The 27,860-nt window shown below is 43.4% G+C and overlaps 1 protein-coding gene across 1 annotated transcript in view; it reads right to left on the bottom strand.

Moving 5' to 3' along the window:
- Positions 1–27,860, bottom strand: part of HIBCH (3-hydroxyisobutyryl-CoA hydrolase) — a 1,142,718-nt gene that overhangs the window by 55,274 nt on the left and 1,059,584 nt on the right. The window contains exons 12-13 of the mRNA XM_086955371.1: positions 25,769–25,888; positions 2,848–2,881 (exon numbers count right to left, since the gene is read on the bottom strand). Coding sequence (XP_086811497.1) covers positions 2,848–2,881; positions 25,769–25,888 — 154 coding nt within the window. The remainder of the gene's footprint in view (positions 1–2,847; positions 2,882–25,768; positions 25,889–27,860) is intronic.

Raw genomic sequence — 27,860 nt, 5'->3', positions numbered from 1 at the left:
ATTAAAATGATGTTATTACCTATTATTAGTTTTTACTTCTCAATGCTTCCTAAATCTCTTCTGCATAATTTCTTTAAAATCATCAACGTTCTTTAACTCAATTTTTATGGAGCAAACGCAAACCTCACATTGCTTTAGCTCGCCTTCAACAACCTAAAGACCTCAGTAGAGTTAATTTTCCTAATATTAGAACATATCCATCGGGCTTTCACATTAAAACATATTTGGGTCTCCCTATCTGAAAATCACCCGGACTCATCCACAGTTTGGGGGCAATTAGTGCATGCACAATGTTCTCCTTTTGCTTTCAAATACATGCTCCGTATCACCCAACCTCCAAAAGGCTTCATTTCCCAAAACATACCCATTCTATAGCTATTAGAAAACCTTTGGTAATTTCTTCAAATTCCACCTCTGAAAATATTTTACAAACCCCAATATGGTATAACACAAACATTAAATTAAATAATAGGGTTCTTGGGTGGAAAGAATGGATTAACAAAGGCATTATTGTCATCCGGGCAGTTATTCTCTAAAGGCTCTTTGTTAGACTTTTCGGAGATACAAGGAAAATACCACATATCCAACAAATATGCCTCAATTTCAACTCCTTAAACCTCTTATTCTCCTCTACACCTCTCAACAAACTCTTACAGCTGCAGGCATGCAGCCCCCTTCTTCCTCAAAAGATGTTTTCACACAATTGAAGGCCTCCAACATATACAAGTGATTGCTTGGTTCCTCAAAATTGATTTCAAAGTTTAAAGTAGAGCTTGTATGGGAATCAGAATAACATCAAGAATTTTCAGTCCATACTTGAAAATATATATGGGGCGAGATTCATACCTCGTCTTCCTCAGCAAGCACAACACAAACATTATATTATTTCTATAACAGATTATATAACACCCCCACTAGCTTGTATAAATTTAAAATTTCACCTAACACTAATTGTTGGTCGTGTACTCATGATAAGGGTGATAATTTACATATGTTTTTTGAATGCCCTCTTGTTTAAAAGTTCTGGTTACAAGTTTGGCGTAAACAGAATTATATTTTATCTGTGTCTTTTCCTTTTGATGTTATACACATCTTTTTGGGTGGTGCCTCCCCCTTTGGATTTCTCAACGTTTGGTTAGGACATTTGTTGACTTGTTGTTTGCCTTAGCTCTTCAAATAATCACCTCCAATTGGAAAGATACAAATAAAATGTCCTATATGGAATGGTGGAACCTGTTATGTCATCCTTCAGAAATTAAAAAAGAAAATTTACTATAGTCACCCCTTACTTAATTTTTATCTAGATGTATGACTCGATACATTTCTAAAGTTTGTAATTACAAACCTCCTTAAAATACAATGGATTATTTATTATCCATTTATAGTGCCACATACTTGTTAGATATTCACTGGTTCAAACTTACAGTACATTCTATTTTCACCTATCCTTCCCATTTTCTTACTATGTCTTGGCTTTGTCTCTCTCTCTCCTTTCCTCACTTGTGTTCTTTTTACCCTTATAAAATGATTAAAATGCCTTTGCTTTAGCATACAGTTATGTATTTCAATTCAAGTTTCATATGTTCATATTTTCTTAATATAGGATATGTTTAATTTGTTAAATTCTTATACGTCTATTATCAGAATGTTATAATATTCCTTTTGCTTGTTCATATATTAAGTCGGATTGTCCTTCGGATGAGTACTTTTGTTTGATGTAATTGCACATTGTTCCATATTTTTTTCTCAATAAAGCATTTTTAAACTTAAAAGAAATAATGAAAAATTTCATCAAACTTTGACCATATGGAAGATCCGCTGGTGGTGGCTTTTGTCTTGTTATTTTTAGGAGTTTGGGGCTCTGGGCAAGATATTTCTTTAGCCCCCTGTTCAGAACAACTTAGAATTTTGTTTCTGCTAATCCAAACCTAAAATTGCCAAGCATTATTGAAATATACTTAAACTTTCACACAAAAGAAGCTGAATTATGTCTTGTCCAAAGCCTAAAAATCCTTAAGATGACACTGGTTAGAGAGCGACAGAGTAAGAGGTAGAGGTAGGCAGAGAGATAGATGGGAAGAATGTTTACTTTACAAGAGGGGGGCCTTGGAAAGTGGGGGTTATGAGCTATTGCCCATCCTGCCCATGCTTTAAAACGTCTCTGTTGTGTCTTAGACCCTTGGGCCTAGCAGAGCCCTCCATCACTGAATAAACAGACATGCTGATAGTATGTGTCAACTCCAAGTTGCCCACAGGTTTGCAATGAACCTAAAATAATAATCTCCTTGAGAAGAAAAAAATGAATTTCCAACTTTCATAAAATCCATGATCCAAGACAAACTGCCATCGTACCGACAGAAATCTGGAACCATGAATTACGATGCAGCCGTAGACTAAAAAATCATCAGCACTAAATTGTAGTGTTAAAAAAGGATATTAAAAGAATAACCAAAGAAGAAAATACTTTGGTGGAGACCAAAAACATCATGGTCTGGGGGTCTATAGTTTGTGTTTATTCAGAAATATAATCCTGCTTTGGAATTGTGCTTTTGGTAAAACAAAAACAAGTTACAAGTTTGACAGATGGTACAATCATTTTGACTGTATTGTCCATCAATCTTTTACCTTAATGACAGGAGTACTGTGACAGTGATTCCTGTCAATGACTAGAGATGTCCACTGGGCAGGCGGATACCTTTAAATGGGTACTCGATGAGGGCGACGGAATGTATATGTAGTACAATCCGTACTGTGAGCTAAAAGTCAGGCCGTTAAAATCAAAGCGAGACAGAAAAAGCTGGTTCATTGTAATGTCAAATAGAAGATGCATTTTAAACATTTCCTTACCTGCTCTCACCCCTTCATAGAAATCATGGCCCCTCTGAAAAAAAAATATATGCATTAGCTAGCAACATAAGAGCTCTTGAGTTTGCATACAAATATTATGTGACAAAATGTTTAGTAGTGTCGCAACTTATAAGTTTGAAAACTTCAAAATTGAGACTAAGTAAATCATGTTGAAATTATGCACCTTAGTCACCATTTACAAAGATACATCAGAGAGTAGTGTCTAGTTAAGAAAACCAAGCAAAACACTGACCATACCTGTACCAACCACAAAATGATCCTGTTTAAAGTGTCCGGTCATATATAGAACAGAGGCAACCATTTTCAAATCGTGACATTTGACTGACATTTCATGAATAAATAAATATATACTATTGCATCAAATCATATGAAGATTAAAATAGAGAAAAAAGTTACTTACCTCTGGTAACACTCTTTCTGGTAGATACTGTGGTTACCTGCAGATTCCTCACCTTTAGACTAGTCCAAGGTGCCATCCGGGAACTGGATATTTCAGAGCAACAGCTCCCGCACACGTCAGGAGACACAGTCACACTCTATGATGACCTTGCACCACCAAAGAAGTGACAGAAAGGGGTCGCATATATGTGTTGATGTCAGTTTTTGCATGTATGCTGTTCTTCTGTGCCCTCAGATGCAGGTCAAGTCAGAAAAAGTGCAGGTGATAGTGTGCCAAAAGTAACTCAAGACCTTTTTATAATGTCCACAGGTCCATTACACAGAACAAAAAGGCGGGAAGATGGTGAGGAATCATGGGTTTAAAGTATCCTAGAGAAAGAAAGCTACCAAAGGTGAGTAATTTGATCTTCTGGTGGCAGGCTATTGCTAACCGCAAATTCTTCACCTCTAGATTAGATATCTCTATAGCACCTCCCTAAAAAGGTGGAGGGTCTGAGGACTAGACTCAAACCAAAGGGTCCTGCAGAACCGTAGGGGCAAAATGCCACTCTCTGCGGACCTGAACCTGCTGTCAAGACAAGTGTATGGATGTACTGACACGCATTTTACAGTTTGGCAAATTTCCAAGACCTGAACCCTCCTTACTAATGTCGTCTTGGAGACCTTAGCTGGGTGGAATGTCCTTTAAGCATTTGAAATGCTCATTCTTTGCTAGAGCATAGCATATTTTTATACATAGGATGAGCCACCTCAACACCTGCACCTTCAAATACAATTCATTGTGTGAGAGAAGGGAACTGGGAGGGGTGAGTTTTGGGAAGGGGTGGAGCCAGGAGACCATCATCTACCTAGCCTTAATTTTGCATCTATGGATTTGTGGCCATATGGGAGAGGGTGCTGTTTTATGCAGGTGCCTGCCATGAGCTAAGCTAATCCCCTTAAACAAATGACAAATGGAGACTTCAAAGGCTGTCCTTATGCTTTGGAGAGGTTGTACAACCCTGATAGACATCAACTGTGTGTAGCCCTGTACATAATGTGAGTTGGAAACACCCTCTGCAGGGTTTCCAACCCACATTGTTTGCCACATTGTTATATCGGCTCCTCTCTGCGTGTCTGTGTCAAAGAAGCCAACATAATGTGACGCACGATGGCACTGTGTGCGTTGGCAGGTCTGTTTTCTTCATTGGCACCAGCGAAGGTTGAAAATGTAGAAGCTTAAAGCTCTCTTGGTATCAAGCAGATAAAGTTACTCAGCCTCTTTCAAGGGATGTGGTGGAGAGAAAACAGCTGGTTGGGTGATGAATTGTCCCACGTGAAAGGGCGATACCAATTTAGGCATTGGTGACCGGGGTCCAAAATAGCACTCATTTGTCTGGAAAGAAGGTACTGAAGGCGATTCCACTAACAGTGCCTGCAGTCCACTGACATGGGGCTAGGAAGTGATGGCATTAAGAACAAGCATTGGTAAATGCATCAGGTTTCACCAATGCGATTAATAATAAGCAGTTTTTTGTTGCAAGTTGTAGCTTGCTGAGTAGTTGTTCAATATAAGTTACAGAAAGTTTGTTAAAATGTTATGACACGTTTATGTACAAAAAGGCAATATACTGTGCTGTTACTTGTGGTATAGTGTGGGTAAGTAATAGCAAAATTTGAAAAATTTAGTAAAAGAGGGGAATAATAGAATTAAGGGCCAGGTGTGCATCTCTACCAGTTTGTGAGGCGCAAATAGTGTTGTTTTGCGACTCGCAATTTGCAACTCACAAATAGGAATATACAACAGTATCTCAGACACTATTTGTGATTCCTAATGGGGTCGCAAATTGCCTGCCTCATTAATATTCATTAGGCAGATACAATTGCGACCCCATTAGGAATGGCTAGAACTCCCAGGGATAGAGCCCAGCTGGGGTCAGCAGACTACCATGTCTGTGATTGCTTTTTAAATAGTTTTGTTTTGTGCAGTCCGTTTTCCTTAAAGGAAAAAGGGATGCATTTAAAAAAAGCTGAATGAAACGTCACTGTTTCATTTTTTCAGAGTAGGCAGTGGTCCGTGGGACCACTGCCTGCCCTTAAAAAATATTTTCAATGACTATCACAAAGGGGAAGGGGTCCTCTGGGGACCCCTTCCTGTTTGCGAGTGGGTTACCACCCATTTGAAATGGGTGGTAAACTGCGAGTGTTTTGCAACCGCAAAACAATCTTACATTGCAGTGGGACTCGCTATTAGGAAAGGACGCCCTTGGCACGTCCCTTCCTAATAGTGAGTTGCAAACCCTATTTTGCGAGTTGGTAATAGGTTACCGACTCGCAAAACAGGGTTTGTACATGGGGCAGACCTATTTTGTGGTCGCAAGCAAGCCGATTTCCTGTTTGCGACCGCAAAAAAACGGTTGTACATCTGGTCCTAATTGATGTAATACCAATATTATTTGTTTAGAGGAGTTCTGACAATTGTTGGGCCCGTTGCCACTGCACCTGTTGAACCATTCAAATCATGCCCCTAGTGCCTGCAGGATGATTGCATTTGTGACTGCCTGATTAGTAGTAAAATATAGCAATATTTGGTGTTTAGACGAGTTCTGACAACTTTTGGCCCCGGTGCCACTGCACCTGAGGCACCATTCAAATCTTGACCCTATTGCCTGTAAGGTAACTGCACCTGTGACTGCCTGTTTAGTAGTAAAATATTGCAATATTTGGTGTTTAGAGATGTTCCTAGAGCTTTGGGCCCCTCTGTCACTGCACCTGCTGCACCATTGAAATCATGAACCTATTCACAAACTGCATTTTGAAGCATCTTTAGTAGTAGTACAAAATGATATTCACATACCTACGCTTCTGCCTCTCTTATCTTTTGTGTGACAGGATCTCTGTCCTGAATTTGGAGATATCCACATACCTAGGTATACATGTGGGAGGGACAGAGGGGAGTGGCTGAAAATGAGTACTTACTACTAAAGGGGAAGGTGTAAGGAAGAAGTAAGGTGAGTTCTAGGGAGAGATGTGCAGCAACCCACAAAAGAATAAGCCCAATGCTATTCACAAACTGCCCTTCTATTTTACACTGCCCAAAAGGACCCAAAGCAGTCATAAATGTACTTCAGTTCAGAGCTGGAGTAAGTACAGCAACACATATGGCCAACCACTGGAACATCATTACCCTCCCGTAGGAAATATTGGTGGTAGCAACTTAAAATAAAACCTGATAGGAAGTGATGTTAAAGAATGTAATTCTTATTTACAACTTGCATTAAACTTTTTTAAACAAAATAATGTAACATTACTTTACATGAAAAATAATTACATTACTTTTAATTAATTCCATACATCACTTTGATTAATATTTAATAGATACTACAACATATACTTTCTTCTTTCTCTAATTGGAAATTTTAATCTAATAGATTCCAAATAAGTAACTTTTTTAGTTAAAATATAATTATTGATGCTGTACATTTTTTAAATATTATATATATACGTTGTTGTGAATTCGGCCACTGGGCCGTGATGATATAAATGTAACAATGTTGTGCATTGAATAGGAAACTGTGACAGTTTTAAGTCTAGAAAATGTTGAGCAAATAATTGGAAAGGACATGTTTGTTATGTACAGTGGAAAATGAACTGCTTTTTGTATATAAGGAGCTCATACTTTTAAGTATACGATATTTTGCAATGTTACCATTAATAGTATAAGTGATTTATTATATACTATTTTATTTGTACCCTTTATACATGTTTAACAAATTGTCATCATTAATTTTAACTTCATTTGAGACCGTTTTGTCACAGTCTGTCTTCTACTTTTATGGTAGTTCACTCAAAATGTAGTTTAAAGTAATGTAGCAGTCCTACCTCAATTTCCTTTACTGTGTGGAACACTTTGTGCATAAAATGGTGGTTTTGTTTAATTGTGGTTGGCAAGGCCCAGTAACCGGGGCCCCCAGCAATCCACACTCATGCAAGGGGTCCCGAGTCAAGCGGGTGCAAAGGACCAAACTCTCGATCCCCGGGGCCCCCGGCAATCGACTCATGCCCGGGGTCCCTCGGCACAACATCCCGTTTAGCCAAAGCCAATTCTGAAATCTCTCCCTGGGGCAGCCTCCCACTCTCCTCCATCTCAGGGCTTGTGTAAAGTGACTTAAAGTGAGCCTCCCACACTATAGGGGCAATATTCGAGACCCCAGTGTCTCTCTCACCTATTGCTGAAGAGGTGACGATTAGCCAAAAGGTCTTGGAATCTTTTAAAAGTAGTGCCTGTCTCAGCTCCTCCCACCTAGATTCCTCCCACTCGCTCTTAGCTCTAGTAAGTGCCTTCTTATACAGCAGTCTAGTTGTTCTAATTTTAGGGACCTCCTTGGATTTAATTGCCATAAGAAGGTCTTTCTTAAGATTTTTGCATGTGTGGTTGTGCCAGGGATGTGTTTTATTCCGGTGCTGCTTGGACCCGCAAACCGGATAAAATACCGCCCCTAGACTCTCAACTAGCTTACTATGGATTTCTATAGTCTGCCCATGGGAGGTGGAATTTCCCATATCGCTTATTAATAGGACAGCTAGCTGATAAATTTGTGCAAGTCGGGTAGGAGAGTCTAAGCACGAAGGCCATTTTACGCTACTCCTATTATTAGATAAAATATAAGGTGGGGGTGCCAGGGTGGAGTTGGAGGCAGGATTAGTCAACCCAAATGCACCGGGTTTAAGCGATAATACCAGGGCATTGTGGTCGCTATCATGCCTTGGGACAGCTTCAAAATTTTCAAACTTGCCCCAATCTTTAGCCTCCATCATAAGATAATCGATATTGGAAGTTCGATTAATCCGGTTATATGTGGGCAGGGCAGTATTTTTATTATTGCCCCTTCCATTGCATGCCCGCAGAGACATTGCAAGGGTCAAGGCGTTAATTTGTAAAACTAGCGGGGTCCAGGCCTTTACTGGGGTTATTTTTGAGGCTGGAATTTGCCAAAGCAAGTCCACCTCGTCCTCCTCACACGACTCAGAACAACTCAGTGGCTCGTACTGGCAGTTCAGATCACCACCTAGGATGGTCGAGGTTGCAGGGTCAAGTGATTGAAGGAAGTGGTTGAGCGCTTGAATAGTGCTCGATTCTTTTCCATTGATTATGGGCCTAGAATAAATGTTAATAATAGCTAGTGTGGATCTGCTAACAGATGTTAGCAAAACGCATAAAATATCAGGTGAGTTTGTGGCCACCTGTGCGCCCTGCATACCTATATGCAAACCTACCCATATAGCAAGGTCTCCCGAAGGGCGGCCTTTCCCGCGTTTGACTGCAGGGATGGCATAGGTTGCAAAACCAGGGTTATCAATCTTCTCAAGAGACCAGGTTTCTTGCATTAGGCAAATGTCAAAAGTGGACATGAAGGAGGTCCAATCAGGTATTAATAGCTTGCTTTTTAGGCCTGCAACATTCCACGAGAGTATTTTTATACTACACTGCCCGTCCTTTACTTTATCCTTTACTCCCCCTCGTTCATTTGGTGGTACCTGGTTATGTCTCTGTTCAGTCTTTGTCTCCTCCCTCGTTAAAGATTGAGGGGGGAGAGTCCCAGAGCCATCAGAGGATAGTGGTTTTTCTTGAGTTACAACACCTACTACTAGGCTGCCTTCTTTGTGTTCTCTTGGGGGTGAACAAAGCCGTGTGAGTCAATCCACCTCCTCGAGGACGCTAAACCTATTCCAATGGGGTTGTATTGGAAAGAGCGTGGCCTGCGGTGGAAAACCCTCCCCAAAAGGCTGCCAGGGATGAATCCCGTTTAGATGGAAGACAGGATTCCTAAAGTTCTGTGGTCTCCTATTTTGTAGCGGTTTGTAGCTCGGATGGGGTAAAAATAAGACAAATGCATGGGAAATATCTGCGACTCTCTGTAGGAAGGGGTTCTGCAAATGTGGTCGACAGCAGAAGGGTCCCCAAAATTGATTGTTATAACATCCCCTGCCACTGTTTTGGGGCCCCTCCCAATCCATCCTACTCTTCTCACTGCCAATATGTGGCCTGACATATTAGGGGGTAGGGGTCTATTCAAGCTTAACCACTGTATGCACTTATTGTGTAGCTCGACCTCTTGCTCTCTCTTCCCCTTACTAAGGGGAGGAACTCCCACTAGGGCCACTACAAATGGTTGGGCTTCTGGAGGCAAATCTATTGTTGGCAGAGGTTTGGATGTTACTTTGGATGGGAGAGGTCTTGGTGTTACTTTTGTTTGTGCTGTGATTTTACCCTCCTTGGGATGTTGACTGGGTCTAGCAGACTGTCCTACGGCGGAAGAAGTTTTAGGACCTGATGACTTGGCCACCGGTGTGGGTACAGGATTTGTCTCTTTAACAGCAGTAGTTGCCGAACCTGGTTTTCTATTTAAGACTGCCGGGGTAGTAGGTTTAGCTATGTCTGGGCAGGGTACCTTTACAGACACACTATCTGGAGCAGTGGGTGGCGGGTTGGCTTTGGGGATATGTGGTTTAGTTGTTCCCATAGACTTGTTGTTTAACATTGATGCTATCCTATCTAGTTTGGAGACCAAGGGTTGAATATGGGATGCGATTATTTGTTCCAAACTATTCTGAAGATCTGTCACCATATTGGTAACCCAACAAGGTATCCCTGTAGGTAGATGCCGGGGGTGGTCAAATGGGGTTACCAAATTATGGTTGGACTGTATCTTTGTGGTTACAGTCTTAGTGGGATTATCCTTTTTTGTCTTAGAAGCCACTCTGCCAGTTTTTGGTTTAGCCACAGAAGGGGAAGAGGGCAGGATACCGGATTGATCAGCTTTGTTGGTAAGAGACTCCGCTAGAGCTAGAGATGAGTCATCCACTATTGGAGGTTCAATCGGAACCTGTGCACAGGGGAGCTCAGCAAAGGTAGAAGTTAAGTAGGAGTCAAGGATCGTAGGGTCCATAGCAATGACTGAGCAATCTAAGCCTAGGTCTGTAGGACCTTTTGTGGGCGGGAGGGATAGTCTTCTTTCGGTGTCTTCAATTACATTGGCGACCACCCCTATAGTCTGCTTCAACATTTTGTCTATTGCCGTCAGTGTTGGAAGAGGCTGCGGCATTGTGGCTTGAAGTCTTGTGTTGGGGCGTGAGGTGGATGATTTAGCTTTCTTACCCTGGATGCTCATAATTAGCGTAAATAGCCTCGTTGGTGTAAATGGATAATATGGAGGGAAATGCCAGGGAAGCGATTAGGCCAGCTAAAGGTAGAATATAGTTCCCACAGTAGAAAAAGTCACCCTACTTAATAACTATCAACAAGAGGTACAAATGGGGGGGAAGGGCTGATGACAGTACCTTATGGATGGATGTCAAAATCTTCTCGGACAAAATGTCTTGGAGACAAGGGGGGTGGCCCGTCCCGTCCACAGTCGACCACAGACGGCCCGCCCTCTGCCCGGGCTCAGCCCGGCGACGCCCGCGCGCGTCCCGCGACGCAGAGGGAAGTGCTCCTCTTTGGCCCCGTGAGGCAGGAAGTGGTTCCTGGCCGGCGTCGCCCCTAGCGCTCGGGGTGCTGGGAAATGAAGTCCCACCAACACCTAACCCCACACAGCGGCCGCGAGTTGGGCTGCGGCGGCGGGGGTTAGCAGCGCAGGGACAGGCAGCAGGTCAGCGGGTCAATGGGTGGTAAGTGCTCCCACGGCGTGTTCTCCTCCCCTTCTAAATAAGTAACTTTTTTAGTTAAAATATAATTATTGATGCTGTACATTTTTTAAATATTATATATATATACACACACACACACTCGTATATATACACATTACATTAATATGTAACATAAATAAATGTTTACATATTTCAGATAACCTTAGTCAACTTTAAGACTTTTCCTTCTGCTTAGAATATGGGGTTCTCAGTCCCAATTGCAGAGGTCTCCACCAAGTGTGCGGAATGTCTAATATGGTTGTAAAGTAACTACTAGTAGAAACATTACAGTTGTATTGGACACTTTAGTGACTCCACCTCATGTTTTAGGCAGTAGGGTCACTTTTTAGTAACTTTACACTTGCAAATGATGAATAGCCAAAAATAGTAAAGTTATTCCAAAGTGTCAAAGAAACTGTACTTGTATCAGGGATATATGTATAGATCTGTCTTTGTGAATAGGCCCCTAAATCCTTTGCCTATTTTTCTTATTTAACTTCAGTTTCAATCCCTGAATCCTGCTGCCCCGAACAAAGAACACATTATAGAGTGTGTGCTGGAAAGTGGATTATTAGTAGTGGCATATATGCATTAACTACTGGCACCAATACCACTAACACAATATAGAGCTCAGGATAGATCTTACTAAACTATTCCCATGCTCAACCCTTGGTAGCTTTGCTGAGAGCAGGCAGGCTTAACTTCAAAGACAGGTATGTAAAGTATTTAAAAACACCAATTCAGTACATAATTAAAACACAACACACAATAAAAATTTCAAAAAATAGGACATATTAGTATGTTTAAAATGACACAAAAGAATCAACTGTAGGGAACCAGAGATATTATTTTTTAACCCCTTTCACGCGGGGTTAATTCCCCCAAGGTGCGGGGGGGGGAGTGGCCGCGCGTCGCGGTGCTCGTGACGAGCCCAGGTCGTCATGCTGCACAGTGGAGCTGAATTTGCCGCGCGTGGGATGGCCGCGGCAGTTATGCTGGTCCTAAGCATGGAAGATGTTAAAGATTAGGTATGAAAAGAACTAGATTAGCAAACAATAAAATACATACTGCCCTAATATAATCTACATATCATTTGCACTTGAAGTGATTGACTTTCAAAATAAGCCACATAATGAATAACAAGGAATATTGATATATTATTTATTTTTATTAATTGTTATAGAGTAGAAAAATTATTATTTAGTTCATAGATTTTTTTCTTCTTTTTCTTTTCTTATTCCATAAAAGATTTTTTTAATAACTTTATCAACATACATAAATATTACAAAGACAGAGGAAAAATACATAGAAAGACATATACAAAACGCAATTTAGGTCGATGTTTTCACAGATGCAGGCAATATGGTGTTAGAAACCAATAGTGCCAGTTTTGGACATTTCGTTGTCTCTGACCGAGACAGTCAAAGTTTGAGGCTCACTGCAATGGGGCCCTGGTCAGATACATCTAGAGGGAGGCCCTGGTCAAGATTGTACCTACACACTAAGAAACTTTTCTGGAGGATTTCTCACCAGACGTCGTGCAGCCTCCTCCAGCAGGCAGGATTCAGTGAAGAACTCAGTCCTGAAGTTCCTTTTTCTTGGGGTCCAAAGTGTCCAAACACAATCCAAGGGACAAGAACAACATCCTTAAAAGTCCACTGGATACACTCCAGGCACGGGTCCCTTGGATGCGTTGATGCAGGTGAGCTCTGTTAACCTGTAGTTTGCAGGGTGCCCATTCTTTATTCCTCTTGCAGCATGGTACATCCAAAGGCTGTAGTCCCAGATAAATGCTGCAGACACAGTCTATCAGAATGCAGGGCTTGATTGTACAAATCAAGTTTTCAGCTTAGTGTCCCCTCTTTATTCCTCTTGAAGTAAGGTACATCCATCATGCTGTAGTTACGAATCATGCAGCAGGCACAGTCTTCAGAGTGCACAGCAATCAAACTTCCAGCATGGACTCTTCTTCTTTCTCAAGTTTCCAGCAGCACTTCTGAGAGGCTCTGCCCCTCTCAGATAAGTGTTTAGTGTTCTCTGGGGTTAAGCAGGAGGCCACTCCTCTTGTCCAATGAGATACAGGGGAACACCCCAGAGCATGACTTGCACCATAGTGTGGCACAATGGTCTCACACAAAGCACTTTTTCTCCAAAATACAAAATGTCAGAATCTTCAGCAGAGAGGAAAGAGCTAACTAAACCAGCCTAAAGGATGGCTTCATCTACATTTCTTTCCTCCCCTTACATCTGGGAATTCCTTTCCTAGTCCTGACATGTAGCTGGGTTCTAAGAGGAGTGGTGTAAATTAAACTGGTTTCTTCTGCCCGTCTCCTCCTTGCATTAAAGAATATCTTTTATGACCCCTCTCCTTGTTCTGGATTTCCTATGTAGCAGAACCCTGCCCCCCCCCCCAGAAGAGCTGGCTAACTCCAGGGGATATATATCACCTCATCAAAGGAGCCTGGTTAATCCACTTAACTCTGACCAATCAGGACAGACCACTGGAAGGCTACATTTTGGCTTACAGACAAGAAAGTCTTGTAACTTCTTGTCTGGATGATTTATGAGAAATTCAACAATACCATATTGTTGGATGCATCAGTACCAATCTAGGACGTCTTTGAATGGCATTTATATGATTCGCGTAGCAGGAATTATTAGTTAATACCTTCTTGCCATGTTAACCTATGTGGCAGGAGATTTGCAATTGGAAAAATGACTTGGGCCATTTTTCCTATACAAGGGCTTACAAAAACATCCTCTATAAGAACCTGCTTATATCTACAGGACCCCCCACCTCTCGAACACCTAGGGAAGATTTTAGGGGTTCTGAATATGTAAAAATAATTATTTTAAAAGCATTCCTGCAACCCAGGGCTGCTTTTAACCTGACCTCAGGCTTCAGCTGTGCACACATGCAAGTGCAGAAAGGGCTGCTGGCCTCTAAACCACTGTGCCTTATTATATACCAGGGACTTAAAGGTAGTTTTATTCTCCCTGCCCTATTATGTACTAGGGCTTTATAAGGGAGGTCATGCCAATCACAGGGATACTCTAACCCATGTAACCTAGTGTATGTAGGTGTTTTCACTGTATTCTAAGTGTCTCTTTCAGCATAGCACTGGCCCTGGGCCAGGTTAGGCAGAGCCCAGGGTCAGCCAGTCAGTTACCACCAGTATCAGTTAGCAAAAACATTGGTGGGTGCCCAGGGCACAGAATGACTTTGCAACAGTGTGGCTATACAATATCTCAAAACCAGTGAATTTCAGGTACATGGAAAGACATTGTTACATACAGAAATATTGCAGTTTGTAAAGATCTACATACATGTACATAATCGAACAGCTTGTGTGGCAATGAAGAGTAAATATATTTAATGTTTTCTGTCTCACAAGACCTTTACAGTACATACATAATATTTCCATAATTACAAAATGATATCAGCAAAATACAGCAATGAACATTTTGCCTTAACAGAGCATTGCACCATTTACCGTACAATAGAATAGTCCTATTGTCCAGATAAGGTTGCCAAAACAATACTTAATTAAGAACTGTATTAATGTCTACATTTATGAAGACCTTCACAGAGTGCTTGCCAATGAATTTTCTGCTTGGCTCCACTATATCTGACCTGAGTGACACAGACCTATAACATCGACCTGATGTTCTCATTGGTCCATACAACAATCATTCAAGAATTGAAGAATAAGAACTTTTCAGTTCACAATTGATGGGGATGGCTGGTTTACATCAGAAGTGCAGAGGTAACACAACTTTACACAAAAAACCCTGGAACTCATCAAAATGTTCCATTTGGGAGATATTAGACTCAAATCCCCATAAAACGCATTATGACACAATACTAACCATCTGCAGACTCATTACTTCTAACACATCTGATTAATGTTCTGTTTGACCCACGGATGGCACAACACAGCTTGCATACATCCCATACACATATTCTTAGGAACCGAGTGGAAGTTAGCACTTCAACTGCTTTCACTTCTTTAGATTCCCTTCTGCTACTATTGCCTTATCCTGGTACTAATATCACTACAAATAAAACCGCTCCAAGACCGCAAAAGCAGTACTGACACCGCCCACCACATTACAACATTTTAGTCTCTGGTGGGGGCGGTCCCATGTTGGTGCCTATGAAAAAAGCACCGAAAGGAAGCATCAAAGGCAGTTCCAGCATCGCATGGACCTGTGCAGTCCATGCCATGCAGGAGATGGGGGGGGCGTGCACACGGGGGCACAACCTGTGCTCTCTTGCATGTATCCCATGGCCCTGAGAAAACAGGGGTCCTTGTAGGGCCCCCTTTGTTTCCTCTCCACCACATTTTTCATGGTAGGCTCACCGCCATGAAAATCGTGGCAGAGAGGAAACTCTTAATATGCTTGGCAATGCCACGGCGGCAACACCAAGCATATTGAGGTTTCAAGCCTGCTGCAGCACCACCAGGAATCAGATGCGGCTGTCCCATGGCAGTACGACTGTCCAACTTGTAATAAGGTGGTTGAACCGCCGGTGCAGCTGTACTCGCACCACCACCGTGGCTACGGCAGACCATCGGACCGCCATAGTCATAATTAGGCTCTAAAACTGAATGTATTCACCTTTTATATACCTAACATTCTATCACTTTGTCATCCATTTCACATCTGTAGAATACTTTTATTTGAGCAGACACGCCATTCCTAGATATCACCAACTGGGCAATGTTTTATGATTTTCCTAAGTTTTCTTTTTAGATTAACTCAACTCCATTTTGTTCTATCGTCTTCAGTATAATTCAATAAAGAATTGTGAAATAAAAAAAAAAGAACCGCCATTAAACAAGGCCGGAGTGACCATTCTGGCAATTGCATTGTAGGCTGCATGCTAGGGGACTGCTTTCAGAGTGTCTGGGCTACTGTGACCTTACCATGACCCACTGCTCTGCCCAGTCTACAGAGGGGCACTGTAGTTAGGGTGTTGGGTGCTGGGGTAACATTTTCTGCTAGAGTTGCTTTTGATGTCTGCATTTCATGATATGGGACCATCTGTGAGACGTTATAGCATGGATCACTTGTTTTAACTGTTACCTGCTTAATATCTTTGCTAGTACCTTACAAACACCAGTACAACTAACTATTGGGTATGTGGCCAGACAACTGGCATAAGAGCTCAAAGCAGTAAGCTTACACAAAGGACGTGTGTGTGTTACCTGGAGGTCAGAGATTTGAATCACAGCAGACCTGTAAAGAAAATGAGTCCCACCACATTGAGTAAAGGTAAGCGCTGCTATTTACAGCTCCACAAACATACAGTCTAGCTAGTGATGTAGCACAACATGTATCTGCTTTCACTACTGTGTGACTGTTCCAGAGTGGAAAAGAGAACTGAAGACACCCAAACTTTGTGGCAGCGGAGAGGGGGCGGGCGGATTTCTGCATGGTAGGAAAAACTCTACTTGCCTTTCTGCAATAGTTTTAGAATAGGTTATAGTTTGGTTACAAACCATAAAAAGCATACAACCAACAATCATACCATACAGGGTAGTACAACAAATAACGCCTAAACACATTTGTAATTCATCATATATATATTTAAGACCAAATAAAGATAAAACTAGAAATAAAATTGATCATCCACCTATTAAAATTTCAAACCCTTTCCCTTGCATAAATACGCTTACAGCAAAAAGATATCTACTACGACTAAAAACTATAGGCTGAGACATATCAGTTTTTAAAATTCTAAATGCTTACAGATATTTTCCAGTTCCCATATTACGACAGATAGGTTTAATCCATTTTTTCCTCGAGGTAACATAGGCTGGACAGAAAAATAGCATATGAGAAATATTTTCTACAGCATTTGACGTGCAATGAACATCCCCTGCATCAGCAGTTCCACGAAACTATTAAGGCGCATTTGATTTAATCTGAAGAACATCGCGACGGAACTTCCTGTACAATGATTCTGCTAATTATTGTTGCACTTCTTCCTGGTGTGGGTCAAGGGCAGGAAAAGGTTTGGCACATAAGAACTGTGTAGTCAGCATTCCTACATTGGGGCTACAATGAACACTATTTAGTATGCACTCCCAATTTGAGTGTTTCATGGCATTCTTTGAGTGGATTGTTAGCAAATTGGGAGCATCCCTGGAAGAGCTTAAACCTAGTTTATAAAACCAGGCAGGCATATGTCAAAGCCAAGGGAGTGTTGGATGATGGTCAAGGCTTAGTATTTCAATTAAACCTTCTTTATAACATATAAGTTCTTGCGTGACCCATAAACGTACTCAAAATAACAAGGGTTTTGATACGGCTTGATGTTCTATTCTCCTAATATTAATGTCTTGGTATATTGGAATTACAAAAGTATTTTCCTCTGATGCAAGCGTACTCAAACTGTCCACACCCCCCACGCCCCCTAAAGTTCTGCACCATAAAGGGTTGCCGATTGTGCTCTATACTTGTAGGCTTCCAAGGCTGGCAACACAGACTTGGATTTACTAGCTTGTTGCTTTTTCACAATAACCATGGAATTTTACTGCAAGACTGATTTACATTTCTTTATGTGCGGTTTCCAGGACAATTTAGTGTCCAATGTAATGCCAAGATAGGTAAAATTGGCCACGTACTACAGGAATATTTTTCTTGAAAGATTTATGCGGTTTTATGGACATATATTTAGTCTTAGTTGAACTGATTTCAAGGCCTTTTGCAGCACAAAATGTGTTGAAACAATCTAGCAGCTTTTGTAATCTCTTTGGTGTTCGAGATATTAAAATGGTATCATCTGCAAAACGTAATGCCAATGTTGGCACCCCTACTAACTTTGGGGAGTCGTCTTTACAACTCCGAAGATGTTGGCCAATATCATTAACATATAATGAAAAGAGGGTGGGTGCCAATACACATCCCCGTCTTACTCCTTATTTTCTCAAGATTGCTTCAGTAAGTTCACTCCTAGGCCCCCATCTAACTCTTGCATAACTGTCTGGAAAAAACTCTACTTGCCAGTCTGTAATAGGAAATTGTACTCTGCACACAACTTCGCAATTGGGGAAATAGCTGCCCAGTAAAAGGCAATCCTGTTAGAGGGCCTGGTATCCAGCAATTAGTGGGGCTCTCTGGGAATGTTACTGGAAATGGATGTTCATATAGGAGAACACTCAAACTCCTAATCACTATTTGAACAAAATCTCCCAGGACAGGCTGAAACTGTTTGAAATCACTATCGATTCCCCATAACAAAACCACTCAATTTCAAAGAGACACCCTGTGCTTGAAGAGATTAGCCAAATACAGCTGGGCTCCTGTAGGACTTTAATATGACATGTCCTTGTCAGTCATCTCACAGCACACGGTATTACTCATGTAGTGGATGACTGTAATGCAGACAATCCAGGCAGATCGCTCTCTCCCTGTCCTCGATCAGGCAATAAAATCTACAAATTGGATGGTCCAATTTATGTACACAGCACAGGAAGTGGACAGAACAGCAAGCTTAAGTAATCACCAGAAACGTAACATAGGACTTGTAAAATATGACGACACGCCAATTATAATCTAATGGAGCCTATTTCTGAAGTAAAGTAAAACTGACCACAAATTATAATTATAATCTAAGCAAGAGTACCTCTGATTTATACTTCCTCCAACACACCAATAGGAGCACCACTCTCGTAACCCATGTATGACACTAAAAGGCTTTCCACTTAGATGCACAGCATGCACAACACCTTTGGAATCAAGTACTCTCCCGTGGTTTAGCGTGCTACCTGTCAGCACCTTGCAGGGGTAGAAAGTGCTCTACAAATACAACTACAGACAGTACAATACAGTTCAGTGAAACAAAATCAAAGACTGTCACCCTGTGGAACATTATGGGATAAACAGTAGTTAAGCTTATAAAAAAACAAGAAAGAACCCAAAAATGAGTGAAATTGGGAGGGGATTACAGGAGAGCCCACTCTAGCTAAAATGATAATGAGAAAAGGCATCCCAGCGATGTTGAAATTTTGCGAATCAATGTGAAAATCCTGATGCTGGTCGTAGCCACGATGGTAATGGAGTGAGATGTGTCGCGCCTCAACTACGCATCGCTGTGGACTTCTACGCCAATATAGTGCCTCGGGCCTGCCCTACAGTGTCACCATCTTCACAACAGCTGCGCAAATTCATACTGTCAACCAGAGCTGTGAGTATTCCTGTTCTGCCAGCTGCCTCAAGTAATGGAGAGGCTCTGCCATCTTTGGCATTTGGCCTAACCACGAGCCCACCTTAAACCTGATGCCCGGCCCTATACAGGACTGCTTTGAAGGAGCCCATTTTTTCCTGGCCTTGGAGCCTCCCCCCTGCTGTGACCCCTGCCTGGTGGAAAGGGGGCCGGAGAAGAAGACGTTCAATGGACCTATCCCCCACACAGTTAGTGACTGAGTTTGTCCCGGGGCGGCGAGGGGGGCAGATGGGTTTTGATGTGCTGCAGCGGCTGCCTGTGTGAGGACCTCGGCGGAAACTGCGTCTGATCTGTGCCCCTGCCGGCAGTGGTGAGACCTGGACTTTTGGGGGCTTCTTATCGCCTGCTAGATCTCGAGTCGAGGGGCCCATTTCATGGTGCCAGTGCGATTGGGGCCTGCTCTGCTCTCCGCTGTGATGGGGCCCACCTGAGCGTTTGTTGAATACATTGTTGTTGGCCTCAGCCTGGGAAATTGTGCAACTCTACCTTGGGTGCCCTGGGGGCATGCCTCACAGGCCCTGAACTGGTACTCTTGCACTGGTCCCTTGGCATCTGGAGGGGTGAGTGAGCCTACGTAGACTTTGATGTGGCCCCACCACAATGCAAAACGTGAACTGGGGAAGTTCTGAAGAGGGCCTGCTTGCAACGGGGTAAGGTTTAGGCCCTCCCTGGATTTCTTGGAGTACCAACTAGAGCCTAGCAGGTGAGCGCTCGCTGAATGTCTGGGGATGTGTCAGCCCTACTGCACACTCTTAGCTCTCAGGTGCATGCCCCCGCCATATAGGAAATTGTTTCAGAGGCACTTTTCTCCTGCCCTTTGGCCACTGCTGAGCTCCTACAGATGATCCAGGGTTATGTGGAGGCCTCTCCGCTGACCCTGGACAAAGCCCATCGGATGTCCCCAGCACCTGGATTTCCAAATGCCATCCCAGACATCCACACAAAAGTTCACCTCTTTACTGAAAAGGAAACCATCCTGCGTACAGTCAGGGGAAAAGCAGACTTGATCTTCCCTGGCCACACCATTCAACTCTTTCAGAATCTCTCCACATTTACACTGCGTAAGAGACGTTATTTCAAGCCGATTTATTTATTTATTTTATTTTACAGATTTATAGAGCGCATGGCTGCCCGTGAGTGTCCCAGCGCTAGTGAAAAGTCAGACGAGAGTTGAGGAAAAAGAGATTTAGGGAAACAGCCAGGTCTTAAGTGATTTGCGGAATGAGAGAAGGTTGGGCTGAGCCCGGATGTCTGGGGGGAGTGTATTCCACAACTTAGATCACTGATACATAAAGGGAACTACACATCCATTACCAGTGGGGCCACCTTTTTGCTCCTATGTTTCACTGGAAGGTGAAGCAGCAGTCCTTATGCTCTGTGGCTGAAGTGAAGTAGTTGTTGGACATCCTAGACCACACATCTAACAGAGACACATCCCCAGTTTGCAAGACGACCAGGGAGGCGTGGGGCCCAGTCTGGTGCACACTACACACTAGGCTCCCAGACAAGCCAAAAAGGAGAATGCGCTTCAAGAAGCCAAGCAAGACATTATCGCCCACCTGCAAAATATAGGAAAAGACCCATCCCCAGCTACATCCACGATTAGCTGACAGCAACACTGACTAGACTACGCAACCCCTTGTAGAGGGGGGCCCCCCTACTTTCACGATGCATCCTAGACAACCTTTGGGCTTTGAGCCTAGGTTGAGGCAGTACACAAGTATCCGGAGGCAAATACGAGTTGTGCTTTCATGTCCACCCTATGGCTACTACCATTAACTCACTCTCCATTGTTGGGACATCAATCATTCCCTGTGACCCGCCCACCTCGATTTGTAACCCATAAGGGTGACATCTCCAGCGGGACCTGTGTACTGTTGCACAAGTCTCTGCAGGGCTCGGATGGTGTTGTTGGGTCGTGTTGGCTCTCTGTTTGTATTTTTTATTTGTTTCGGATATTTCCAGGTCAGGTGTCTTGTGGGGGATGATTAACCCTTTCTTACTGGTCGGAGTTCCACACTACCACATATAGGCTTGCGCTTCATTGATCGTATGGCTACCCTGCTCCAACCACGGCAAAATGAATGCAAGACTACCGGCTTTCCGACTCCTCAACACCGAGGATGTGGGAGCCCTTCATCTGGCCCGCTCTAAAAGTGTCCTGCAAAGCACTATCTTGTGCACACCCGCTTTATGCAGCAGCTACTTAAATTCGCCATGGACACTGCACAGCATACTGAATTACTCTCCCACAACGTCCAGGCCTGAACTCGTTTAACAAGCAACATCAATTTTGGTGATACCTTCAAAGCAAATTTGGTGATACATTCATCAACAGGACCCAGATGCCATCTTTCTTCAGGAGACACACCTCCTAAGGGAGGACAGACACCGCATGTCCCACCTGAAATACCCCCATCGTTTTTTGGCCCACATTCCTACACAAATGCTGGGAGTAGCCAATCTGTACCAGGCAGGCTTCTGCTCCATGGTCCTGACGTCTACCTAGGACAGGATTTTTTTTTAACAGGGCATATTTAACACTGCTTAACGTTTACGCCCTCAACCAGGAGCAGGACCGCTACATTCGAGGAACACTTCAGCACCAGCTGACAAACAAGGTGGGCAACATTACAGTGGGAGGAGACTTCAACCTGATTTGGGACTCAGATCTAGACCGAAGCACGGCCTCCTACCAGGGCATGGGAGCAATGTCTGATCATCTTAAGCTTAAGACACTCAGATAAATGGAATTACTCATTCTCCTCTCGGGTCCATGCCTCCTACTACGTATTGAATATCTATTCTTCACTTACTCCCTACTCCTCCGTGACCTTGAAACAGAGGCCATTTCAATCTCAGATGATGCACATGTGGAGTTGGTATGGGCTGTTAACACAGGCCTGCGCTGGGCTCCGCCGCGGTGGCGATTTCCTCCACAACTACTTAGAGAGCCGGTAGACACAGGGCAGATCCAAAAGGGGATTGTGGATTATTTTTAACTCAACGTCCTCCCAGACATATCACCTCACACACTTTGGGATGGGTTCAGGCTGCCATCAGGGGAAGGACCCGACCATCGCTATTGCAAGAGCTAAAGAGTCCCGTTGGTGGAGACAGACCTGATGGCTGAGATTAAAGACCTTGAATGTTTCGACCAGACTGCTCCCACCAGGCTCAACAACAGACAGCTTGCGATTCTGCAGGGACAGTTGAGAGCTCATAGACCAATAAGGCTGAACGCTCCCTACTGGCTTTGAAATATAAATACTATGAAGGGGCTGATGGTTGGCATCTTGCTTGCCCGTAAACTGTGCCAACACCAAGCTAAGGACCATATTGCTATAATTTAGACGGGTGATGCAACCTGAGCAACCGCCGTAATGGCAAAACAACAGGCATTTCACAGCTACTACCAAATCCTCCACAGCAAGAAACAGACCTTCGGCCTTGTTAAATGCCTACTTATGCAATTGCGACTTGGTTCCCCTTAAAACTCTGCATGCTAAAATTCTAGGCATCTCCATCACACAAGCAGAGCTACACTGTGCTTCCAAACGTGAAGACACCAGACCTGATGGACTCCCCATCACCTTTTACTGGGCATTTCTCCCCAGTCTCCAAGATCACCTACTGACACTGTTTAACTCCTTCACCCAGGAAACAGGTCTCACAACTACCATGGAAGCTGCTGAGATCACCCTCATACCAAACCAGGAAAGGACCGCACACTGTGTTCATCTTTTCTACCAAAAGCTCTTTTGAACACAGACACCAACATCTTTATGAAGATCCTGCCTAACAGATTGGCGCAATATCTCCCCAGCCTTAAAGACCTACACCAGGTTGGATTAATTTGCAATTGGCAAGGTGTGGTTAATATTCGCCGGACTGCACACCTGGTAGAAAAATCCTGCTATTGCAATATCCGAGAGTGCTTTCTCCCGCTCAATGCAGAGAAGGCTTTTAACATGGTGAGCTGAACCTTTATTTGTGCGGTTCTCAATAAGATGGGTCTGGGTCCGGGAATGATCATGATGTCCTACGTCTGACAGACTGCCTCAATTCGCATTAATGGGCAGCATACGAGCCCGGTCCACCTTACCAGAGGCACCCGTCAGGGGTGTCCATTATCACCTTTCCACTTTGCCTTGGCAGTCAAGCCCCTAGCCGTTACTATACGACAGACGGCAGGCATTGAGGGCATCACTTTTGGTGGTCAGTCCCACAAAATAAGTCTATTAGCGGACAATCTACTACTTAACTCTCACTCAACCCGCTACTAACCCCTCTGGCTGTACACTGCCTCGCTGCCTTTGAAATGGTTTCAGGCTTTATTGTTAATATGAATAAATAGCATGCCCAGTACCTCTCAATACCCAAGGAGGATCTCCCCGCCCTTCAACTACTAGCCCCATTTCAGTGGGCCTCCGACACATTCCGATACTGGGCCTTAACTTAACTTCCACTCTGACCTCTTGGATGCAAGCCAGCTGGCTAGAATATCTAAAGTCAATCCAGGAAGGCCTCCTCAGCTGGAAGTTATTGCATGTATAGTGGTTGGGCCGGCTCAGTGTTATCAAAATGAATGTCGTTCCCAGGATTCTCTTTTTCAATCTTTACTACCACCATCCCTTCCGATGACATCTTGCACCTACTGCAAGACATATTCTCCTTTAACAGGGGCGGTAAAAACCACAGCCTATCTAATTCTTTGTTAATGCTGCCCAGTGACAGGGGTGGCCTGGCTGTCCTAACCTCCTAAAATACACTTGGGCAACCCATCGCCGATACATATCCGAGTGGGTCGACCACAAAAGCTATAAACACTGGTTCCACATGGACCAAGCAGTGGCTTGTTATCCCCTGTGGGACTTTAGCTTAGCTTCCCAAACACGCCTGGTGCCGGAGTGCATATATCGCAACCCCCACAAAGACGGTCCGCGAAATCTGGTACAAACTGGTACTTAGGAGGGGTCATACCATCTTCTCTTGCACCAACATGCCAATTGCCCATCACCCAGACTTCACCCTCGCCTTTGAACCCTCCTCATACAGTCCCCTGCTGGGAGGCCGGTGAGTGAAGAACCTTGCATGATCTCTTTGCAGGAGGCACTATCAAACCCTTTGATGAATGCAAAGTGGACTTCAAAGTGCCAGAATCAATGCAACTACAATACTGTGAGTTAAGTCACTGGGCGCTCCACCCCTTGAATGCACAGGGAGCCACACAGGTGTGCACCCCCTTCAAGAAAATGTTTAGGTGACACGATAGCATGAGGGATGTGATATCTAGAACCTACCCAGTACTTCAACACTCTACACCCTCCCACAACCACACGTTCCAAACGCAATGGCAGACTAGCACTAAAGACTGCATCTCACAAAAGCAATGCAAACACTTTGGTTCGACATTCCCAAAACCATGACAAGAATACCCCAACGAGGGACAGCGTATAAGATCTATGACACAGTGGGACTACACATCGACACACCTGCACACTATCTATCCTACTGCTACCATTCTCTGTTGGCATTGAGGAACAGAACCGGTGGACTTCTGCCACATTTGGTGGTCTTGACCCCTCATTACTACTTATTAGAAGGAGATCCTGGGTCACATAAAAGGCACTGTAGGATTTCCAATCACGGCCTCCTACAACACGGTCATATTGGGTGTCCGTCCTCCTTAACTAGAAGAATGACTGAAGGTTCATTAGCCATATGTTAGGCAGCGCAAAACAGCTGACAGCTTTAGCCTGGAAGAGGACCACAGCACCATCCATTCCTCAATGGTTCAAGTGTCTTTGGCATGTTATGGTGATGGAACTTCTGTCCCGCAAACTGGCCTAAACTGTTGCCAAATTTGTCCGCATCTGGTCACCACTTATAGATTATTCCTCTCGCCTTAAGTATACCTGCTTCTCTCCACCCAGGCTTAAAGCACTACAACTCTTTTTCTAGCGGACCCGCAAGACACTGTGGCGGTGGTGGCTGCGTTTGACCCTCGCCCAGCAACCCTCAACCCCCTCCTTCACTCTACCCACACCATCCCGGAGACTATCCCAGAGACCCACTAGTGTACCACCCGAAGGCGCAGTTTGGGCTAGGCACCTTCTTGGGACGCACCTTTGACCTGCATTAGTTATATTGTTTGGTTTCAATGTTTCTAGACTTATGACATGTATATCTACCTGGGCGTCCCCTTGTAGGTTAATCTGCACCTGTAACACCTTAAGCGCTCTTGTGATATTTGTGTATTACTGCTTGCAACTGTAATATTGTATTGCATGTAAATGTGGTGCGTCCTCAGCATTGATAACCAGGCCTTGTATTGTTCCATAGAAAATCTTTAATAAACAGATTTCAACACAAAAAATAAAAAATAATACTGATGTTGGTGACATTAGTGCTTATACATTGAACTTTAAATATCCAACCACAATTTGTTGCTACTGGTGTACAACTCGGGTGGTGCTTTGAATTCATAATCAATAGGAACTAGCAAGAGCATTGGTCTGAACAATTAGTAAGGTAGTACTGCGGTTTGCAACAAATGTGCAATGAGTATTTACATTTCCCAATGATCTGCCTTACCATGCATGCCTGGCTCAGCCGGTATTCCATCCTAAGTACGTCTTGCAGAGTCATGGATGAACCCTCTTTCAGTTGTCTCAATGTCATCTTAAGAGATGTTGGAGACATTTTTTGTAGGATCTGTAACACAAACGTTAGTACTTTCATTACTTCTTCAATATAGTGTGAGTTAGAAGCAATAAGTAACAATTCAGAAAGTAATGTTTTGGGATTATTGGGATATATGGTAACTGCAGGTGCAGCTGCTCCCAGGCTGTAGTGGCGTGCGGGGGGAATAGATGGGAGGGTGTATAAAAAAAGAAAAAAGATAAGATCACTTACCTATTGGCCAGCTGGTCGCTTCTCCTGTGTGATACGGAAGTACACAAGCTCCTACACTCCCCTAGCCAATCATTACGCTGCTGTCACCAGCATGATAGCAGCGTCCTGATTGGTATGAGCGCCATGGTTCGGCGCTCAGACAGGGAGTGGGAGCCTGTGCATGTTCTCCACCAGGCTGTGCAATTCTGCTGGGTGGAGAACATGGTAAGTGTGCATGACTGATTGGACGCTAAACCATCATGCGCACTTAAGTGCACTTACTACTCCTCCCCCTGCTGGCTGTGATGACAGCCAAGCCCCACCCAACCCCAAAACTAACTGCAGCAGGCAAAAAAATTAAATAATAACATTGCGGTATAATCATTTCCTTTTCTTTTTTTTTTGCACTGCTGAAAAGCAGTGGTGCAAAGCGTCTCCGCCTTAGCAGAGGAGACGCCCTCAGATATCAAAGCATACAACGCCCCTCTATAAAAATCGTCATGGTGCACTGTTTTACAAATGCAACCTAGAAAACATCAATATTCTTCTTAAAATACTGTAAAACAGTCAATTCTCAAGAAACTCAATGTCCTATTATTGAGATGAAGTCTTCTGATTTTGACTTTTTTTAATAAGTCAACAGAGGAAATATGGGGGTTGCAAAAGGATGTACAATTTGAAAAACGATGCGTGCACTAATAGACCGTAGAGTAAATTGTCCATTCACATGGGGTGTTAAAACGACCTGCTTAATATTAGTTAGGTTTGTTGCAATTTGTGATTCCCTGTTATTGCCTGTGAATGCAAAGATGGAGCGACGCAAGGGATAGCAGACCCCTGTTTCTACATTTACAGTCTCAAACAGGAAACATTTTTTAAAAGCAAAACGTCTATTAAAGGTAAAAATGCCTGGTAAAAAAATTACATCCAGTTTGCAAGACATAATGGGTAGCAGGCAGCGAGCCTCTGAAACACCCGACAAGAATTAGTAACACCACAAACTCTGGGGGTTGTAACTGAGTAACGGTTTGCGGCCTCGTTTACACACCTTTGCAACTCATAAATAGGAGGGGATGTCCCTTTATCGCGCTCCATATATGTAAAAAGGTTCGCCAAACACTTTTTGAGCGAGGATATGCAAGAGCCCGATATGGAAAGAGAGAGAGGACAAAACAGAGAGGAAGAAAGAGACGCACAGGACAGAGGAAGGCAGAGAAGGGCAGAGTGAGAGAAAGGAGGTGTGAAAGAGTTAAAGAGGAGACAGTGTGAGAGAGTGAGAGAAAAGCGAGGGTTTGTAAATAAAGGGGCTGAGAAAGGAAGAACGAGGGAGAGAACGGGCGAGAGGAGAGAAGGAATGCGAGAGAAACAGAAATAAAGAGTGAGAAAGAGGCGCTGAAGCGATAAAGCAACAGAGAGTGAGTGATGGCAAAGTGGCAGCTTTTGTTGCCTCTGTTTGCTCAGCCTGCGGTTCGCTTGCCAGTTTGTTCAGCTTTGTCTATAATGAACACAAACTGGAAACTGCCACAGGTTACCCTGGATCATAGTCAAAAGCAGATCTGGTAAGAGGCCGCGTCGAGAATAGCAATGTCTGCAACTTGTGCACACGACAGACAGTTCTTTTAAATTGCACACTTGCACCATCATAATATAAAGTGTGTTTTAAAAGGGGTGCTGGACTTACATTCAAAGATTGATTGAATAAGTGCTCAATCCGTGACTTCGGGACATTATTATATACCCAGAATGAAAAACATTAACAAACCATTTCGATTGTTCTGCTAATTCTCAATTC

This window comes from Lissotriton vulgaris, chromosome 2_1 (assembly GCF_964263255.1).
Source record: "Lissotriton vulgaris chromosome 2_1, aLisVul1.2, whole genome shotgun sequence".
Taxonomy (NCBI): Eukaryota; Metazoa; Chordata; class Amphibia; order Caudata; family Salamandridae; genus Lissotriton; species Lissotriton vulgaris.
Note: the sequence above shows the minus strand (reverse complement) of the source record. Positions and strands in the feature narration are given on the sequence as shown.